At 49.5% G+C, this 7,124-nt stretch overlaps 2 protein-coding genes across 2 annotated transcripts; one reads left to right on the top strand and one right to left on the bottom strand.

Moving 5' to 3' along the window:
* The first annotated feature begins 388 nt into the window (after positions 1 to 388).
* LOC127394895 (scale keratin-like) lies at positions 389 to 808 on the top strand. Its single transcript, XM_051641206.1, has one exon. The coding sequence runs from the start codon at positions 392 to 394 to the stop codon at positions 806 to 808; it is 417 nt and encodes a 138-aa protein (XP_051497166.1). The 5' UTR covers positions 389 to 391.
* Positions 809 to 5,988: 5,180 nt separating this feature from the next.
* Positions 5,989 to 6,339, bottom strand: LOC127394865 (scale keratin-like). Its single transcript, XM_051641152.1, has one exon. It carries the CDS (start codon positions 6,337 to 6,339, stop codon positions 5,989 to 5,991), a length of 351 nt encoding a protein of 116 aa, XP_051497112.1.
* Positions 6,340 to 7,124: the final 785 nt, after the last annotated feature.

Here is a 7,124-nt window from a genome sequence, read left to right as displayed (position 1 = left end):
CAGGGAAGCTGTGGCTGCCCCATCCCTGGCAGTGTTGAAGGGCAGGTTGGATGGGGCTTGGAGCAGCCTGGGCTGCTGGGAGGTGTCCCTGTCCATGCAGGGGGTTGGAACTAGATGATCTTTCAGGTCCATTCCAACTCAAACCATTCCATGATTCCATGATTCTATGATATGACAAGTGCAGGGATTACAGGACAAGGCAGATCAGAGCCATGGACAGGACAATGCACGAATGCCGTCCCCAGGTTTGCTCATGCACCTGGTCACCCTTCTGCCTGTTCACCAACAACCCTGCACCAAACCTTGACCTGTTGCTCCTGTAGATCTTTGCCTTCATTTTCACTCAGCTCTCGGCTTTGTCCTTTAGGATCAACTCCACCCCTGCCAAGAAATGTCTTGCTACGACCTGTGCCCCACCACCACCAGCGGCATCGCCTGCCCCCAGCCTCTCGCCAACAGCTGCAACGAGCCCTGTGTGCGCCAGTGCCCCGACTCCACAGCCCTCATCCAGCCTCCTCCGGTCGTGGTCACCTTCCCCGGCCCCATCCTCAGCTCCTTCCCCCAGCAAGCCGTGGTGGGCTCCTCCGGAGCACCCGCCTTTGGGGGCTCCCTGGGCCTGGGGGGCCTCTACGGCGCTGGGAGCCTCTACGGCGCTGGGAACCCCTACGTTGCTGGGAGCTCCCTGGGCTATGGGGCCCAGTTTGGATACGGGGGCTCAGTCCTGCCCTCACTGGGCAGTGGCCCCTGCGGCCCCTTCTCCTCCCGCCGCTCCAGCCGACTCTTCCGTGGCAGCTGTGGGCCCTGCTAAGGGCAGCAGAGGCCTCAGAAGAGCCACACCTGAAGGCCCAAACCCAGAGCAACCAGGTCCAGCATTCCTGCAGCCCCTCAATGGAGCTCCTGCCACTGAGCATTTCTGATCTTTCTGCTGCTTTTTGCTTGCCCGTCAGTTTCTAGTTTGTTGGTTGCTGCTGTTGCCTGTTTCGGCTTTCCCGTTGTATGTTTTTCAACCGTGGAGAGGCAGCCTGTTCCACATGGACATCACTTTTCTTCACCAGTAGCTTCACTACAGACAGAAGAGAGGCAGCTGAGAACAGCAGTATCTCTGAGCAGGACATTTTGTTGAACATTCTCTGAAGTTGTGTGGAAACAGATATTTCATCCTCTGCGATATCTCGCTTTGCAAACACAGGCATTTCTTGCTCATTAAAATTTTGTTGCATCACTCAGCAACCTTCTGGTTTCCCTTCCTCCACACCTGCCCTGGGCCACATCTTCCTGTGGGCAGGACCAAGCTGCTAACTAAGCAGTAGCCCTGCAGAACATTGTAGCACAGGCTGAATTTACAGTGTCACACATTTCTACAATGATACTCCTGAGCAGCAGTTTTCCACCCTCTGAAGAAACGAGTTGAATATGACATAATATTGTTATTTCAACATTATTTCAGTGGGGCCTTTCCATGAGCATCCAAGCAGAGAATTGTAGGCTTTCATGCAGCTGTTTGAGCTCAGCATGACCAAAAAAGGCCATGAAGATGGTCCAAGGGCTGGATACTTCTTCTATGAAGACAGGCTGAGAGTTGGGTTGTTCAGCCTGGAGAAGTGAAGGCTCCAGGGAGACCTTAGAGCAGCTTCCAGTGCCTGAAGGGGCTCCAGGAAAGCTGGGGAGGGGCTTGGGACAAAGGCAGGGAGGGATGGGATGAGGGGGTGGATGAAAACTGGGAGAGGGAGCTGGAGGTTGGAGATGAGGAGGGAATTGTGGAGGGTGAGGGTGGGGAGAGCCTGGGCCAGGTTGCCCAGGGAAGCTGTGGCTGCCCCATCCCTGGCAGTGTTGAAAGGCAGGTTGGATGGGGCTTGGCGCAGCCTGGGCTGGTGGGAGGTGTCCCTGCCCATGCAGGGGGTTGGATCTAGACGGTCTTTAAGGTCCCTTCCAACCCAAACCATCTCATGATTCTAATATTAAAAAGGTGATGACGACCAGAGGACTTTCCAAATGTAAATTTGTACCTATAAATTCACAGGTCCAATGCTCCATCTCCAGCACTGACATTGCTCAGCAGTATTTAAACTCCTGACATCCCAAGCAGCTAATCCATTGCTCTTACATCACCTTGTAAGTCCTCAGCCTTTCCAGCCCAGTAAAATGAGGAATAATCCCTGTTCCCTCTTAGAAATAACTGTAACAGAGCAAGTCCCAGTAGCAGCAGAGACTCAGCTTCTCAGCTTCTGCTCGTATTGCCAATTGAAATGGTAACCAAGCTGCCAAGGGAGCATGTTCAGTGCTGTGCAAACAAGGAATAAAGCCAATCCCTGCCCTCAGGTGCTCTCAGAGTAAATGGAGAAGACAAACAAAGCATCAGCCTCAGTTACTCTTTTCCCTTTTTGGCAGGTAGGCATGTTTTACACAGAGATTAAAGGCTACATTCTCCACACTGATAAAAACATTAGTAAGTTTTTTCCCCAGGTGACAAAAGAATCACTTGGCCAAGCCCAGAAATTAATTCCTCTCTCCAGTATCCTCATTTAAGTACTGACATCCAGTCTCTGTTTCCAGTGTGTAGGATGTAGGGAATTTAACAGGTCATGGAATGATGGAGTTATGGAATGGTTTGGGTTGGAAAGAACTTCTAAAGATCATCTAATCTAAGCCCCCCTGCCATGGGCAGGGACATCTCTACCTAGATCAGGTTGCCAAAAGCCACATCCAACCTGACCTTGAACACTTCCAAAAAAAGAGTGACCTGAGGATTCAAGCCATGGCTTCTTACCATTTGATTTTTAAGTAAAAGGGAAGAATGAGCTAAAAAAGGATTCCTTTCTTCAAGTTCCTCTGGCAGTGCATTTTGTTTAAACACCTGAAACATTCCAGTTCAGACCCTCTGATTGCAGAAGAGAGGAAAGACAGACTACAAGGAATCTCTGTGCTCATTCCTCCAGAACCAAACCCTGGCAGGAGCTGGTGTTCAGCAGGGAATACTTTGGGTTCTGTTCTGTTAAGCCATTGTGCCTCCAGGCTATTTATGTGAGTCTGAACAGGGTAAAAACCATTAGGCTCTAGTAGTGACTAAACAGTTAGTGAATCCACTTATTCAAATCAAACACGAAGGGCTTAACTCCTGCAGATACCTTCTGGGATGGCAGTTTAGTGCGTGGGGAGGACATGCACTTCAGGCTCTGTTTACAACACCTTTATGAATCAACTTCTGATTGCATCTCATTCACCAGCAACGTTTCCTTGTGCCAGGATGTGAGCACATCCTCAGAGCACACCTAGAGAGGAGAGACGAGGGTGTAGTGACCTCTATAGTTCAAGATGAGACAGTGTGGTTTCATTTCTTGGTGCTTCCCTTTCTTGATAATTATTTGTCCCACTGACAGGAGGAACAGGAGCCTGAGTTGCTGGTGCTTGCAACAGCCTGGACTGCCCATGGCTGCCCAAGAACCGTGGGAGAGCTCACAGTCAGATGTGGCCTTCATGGGGCCACCAGACTGTCAAGATCTCAGCACTGCTTCCAGATTATTGTGATAACCAGGAGCTGGTGTCCCTCCCATCTCGTGTCTGCATGAGGTGTGAACTGGTCTGCCATGAAAATTAATTCTCTTCTATGATGATTGTCTGTTCATCTGGACCTGTTGGGAAGGGTCGAGAGGAGGCAACGAGTATGATCCAAGGGCTGGGGCAGCTCTTCTTTGGAGACAGGCTGGGAGAGTTGGGGTGTTCAGCCTAGAGAAGAGAAGGCTCCAGGGAGACCTTAGAGCACCTTCCAGTGCCTGAAGGGGCTCCAGGAAAGCTGGGGAGGGGCTTTTCATCAGAGAAGGCAATGGTAGGACAAGGGGTAATGGTTTTAAAGTGAAAGGGGAGATTTAGTTTGGACATCAGGAAGAAATTCTTCACTGTGAGGGTAGGAAGGCACTGGGACAGGTTGCCCAGGGAGGTTGTGGCTGCCCCATCCCTGGAGGTGTTCAAGGTCAGTTTGGATGAGGCTTGTGCATCCTGGGCTGGTGGGAGGTGTCCCTGCCCATGCAGGGTGGCTGGATCCTGATGATCTTTAAGGTCCCTCTCAACCTTTAGCATTCTATGATTCTGTTACTCTATTCTATGATTACACTTACATCAAGTCACAGAGTCATCAGGGTTGGAAGGCACCTCTGGAGATCATCTAGTCCAGCTCCCTGCCAGAGCAGGGTCCTCCACAGCAGATCCCAGAGGAACACATCCAGATGGGTTAAGAATGTTTCCAGAGAAGGAGACTCCACCACCTCTCTGGGCAGCCTGTCCCAGTGTTCTGGTACCCTCACAGCAAAGATGTTTTTCCTCATGTTCAGCTTCACCCTCTTCACATAAAACCTTCACGTCCACTTGAACCTTTTCACATGGAAGTGAAAATACCTGCTCTGGTTGCTTTAGGGCTCTGATGCCTCACAAATAAGGACTGGGGGGTTTTGACAGCATCCTGGTGACTCCAAGAAGAATCCTGCAGTGCACTGGAGACAGAGGGAGCAGGAGAACAACCCAAAGCCTCCAGACACATCCTAACAAGACAGAGGTGTTGCCTGGCTGCCTTGTTGTAGCCTCATCTCATTTCAGTTGGTTTTACAAGCCAAGTCACACCTCCAACAAACCCTCTGAAGCCATTGCCACATCCTTTCTCCTGTCCCAACAAATTTCTCCAGCCCAAGACTGGGGTTTTCCTGGAATTATCTTGCTCAAGTACCGGGAAGCTTGTGGGTGCACTGCTGCTACTCCTAAGAAGAGCAGCTTCACACAGGGAAGAGCAGAAGTGTTGAGCAGTGTCTTTAGTTAGGTCCATCACGGGGTGAACGCCTCTTAACAGCTATGCTAATGATATGCAAATTGCTTCATTAGAAAAACAGCCCTACAGGTCACTCTGGGCAGCCTGGAACACAGAGCAGGGCCCAGCATGCCCAGTATCCGTGGTCACCTGTAGCCTGGAATTTAGCTGTGAAGTTCCTGAGATGGAACTTATCATTTGGCCTGGATGTGTTGCCCTGCAGGGAAGACAGAAGAATTGTTCTTTTATTGATTTTAACTGGGGTTGCCAAGGATTTAGAAGGTAAATTGAAAGGACTCAAAGAGTTTCAGCAAAGATTTGCAGTTCGATTCAAAATTCCTGTCGGGGATTTAGAGGGAAGTTCTACCCACAGATGGTTCCATGCTATTTTTAAACAATGAAATATATCAGAAAACTCCTGGATGGGGAATGTCTTCAAATTGGAGCCTCGGGCAAGTAGAGACACAGGGAAGAGCTCCAAAAGTTACTGGGGTGTTTAACTTTCTTTGCAAGCATGTAGCAAAAACACATTGTGACCACACCCACCCTGGGGGCAATTCCAAAATGTGGTTGTAAAGGTTACAAAACATGTTTATCCAGCATGAAATTGCTTTTGTGCAGAGGACAAACACGGTGCTTGCTCCTGCAGAGAGGACCTGATCACCTTCCAAGCCGAGGTGGGGAGAGAAAGCAAGGACTGTCATGTTCCACAAGAGAGATGGGTGCTCACCTGAAATGCTACGTAAACAAAAAACGGTGGGGAAAAAAACCAAACCACAACAAGCAAGCTCAGAACTTTGATGCACAATAATTTAATGAGAAAGAAAGAAGTAAAAGATCTTCTTAAGAGTGGAAAATGGGGGGAAAGTATTGCCAGGGTCTCATTAAAGGCTGCAAGCAAAGAATTGCCCCAGAGCTACACACTCAACATCCATCACTCTTTTCATGCCATGGGGAAGACTTACACAATCTCATCCCACATTCAACCAGGAAAAGAACATTGATATAATGATTTTGGGGCCATTATTGTCAGAAGCCACTGGAAAGAATAGTGAAGAAACTAAATTAAATCTCTGGTTTGAAAACTGCAAGTGTTATTTTCAGTGATGCTCCAGAAAGGGAAGGTCAGTGTCAGGGTTTGTGGTGGCACATCTTCCTCTGGGGTGGGTGATCCTTGCTCCTTATTCATTGCTCATTTAACATGGTCTGCAGCTCTCAAAACCATAACCAAGGGATCCATAGGAAGAATATGACCTCCCATAATTGTACAAGCTCCTAGAGCCAAAAAAGCCACCCTGAGAGCTCATGGATCCAAATAAGCTCCCACTTCTGGATGGTGCTGAGCTGCCCACGAAGCTCTCCTGAGGGCAGGAGCTGAGAATGGGTCCTGGGAAGGTCATGACCACGGGTGGTGGGTAAATCACAGCTCTGGAGTCTCCACAGGAGGTAACACAGGGCTGGTTCCAGGCACTTGCAATGGGCTGTGGGCAGGTCACCTCACAGGGGGGGAAGCAGAGGGAGCTGATCTTCTGCCTGTAGGAGGACATCTTCTGGGAGTGGAGACAGGTCTGAAACACACAACACCCAGACCACACAAGGCTGAAGACTCAGGTACCAGTATACTGGAGATTGTGCTTGGAAGGGTAAGAATAAGAGAGCAGAAAGACCAGACAGAGGATGAAGATTTCAGTTTGTCTGAGCAGCCATGTCCCTTTTTTCATCTCCTCAAGCCCTCCTCCTTTCCCTCAGAAGAATCTCCATTTCTTTTGACTCCTAATTAGGCAATCAATTTGATACATCATTAGCAATCAATGAAATTGTGTATTTGAACTCAAGCTATCCCTCTCTCCTTTACCATTTCTCCTTTCCATCATCCCTGTTTGAAGCCAGGAACACTGGCTCATGGCAACACCATCTTCTGCACCCTGGCATCATCACAGCTGGATGAGTCAGGTCCTGGTTATTCCAGCTTTGGGGAAGAGGTAACTGAGGCTGAGAAGTGAATGCCCAGAGCCATTTGGTGAGGCAACAGGAGTTAAAATTCAGGCCTGGTTGGCCCTGGTGGTTCAGATACTGCAGCTGGCACTGGGGATCCCCTGCCTGCTCTGTGCACGGACAAAACAAGCAGCAGCCACCATGAAGAGCTCCTAAAGAGAGTTGGCTTGGCAGAATATCCCACACCTGGGTGGGAATGTAGTATCAGGATAACTGGGACTCCTGTGGATGTGGTCCCAAATGACCTGCTAAAGACAACCCTGAGAGATGACTGGCAGAGCCAGGAACTGTGTGCAATTTTGAGGAGTCCTTTTCTTAAGCCATAAGACCACTTGGT

The sequence above is a fragment of the Apus apus genome, chromosome 27, assembly GCF_020740795.1.
Source record: "Apus apus isolate bApuApu2 chromosome 27, bApuApu2.pri.cur, whole genome shotgun sequence".
NCBI lineage: Eukaryota > Metazoa > Chordata > Aves > Apodiformes > Apodidae > Apus > Apus apus.
Note: the sequence above shows the minus strand (reverse complement) of the source record. Positions and strands in the feature narration are given on the sequence as shown.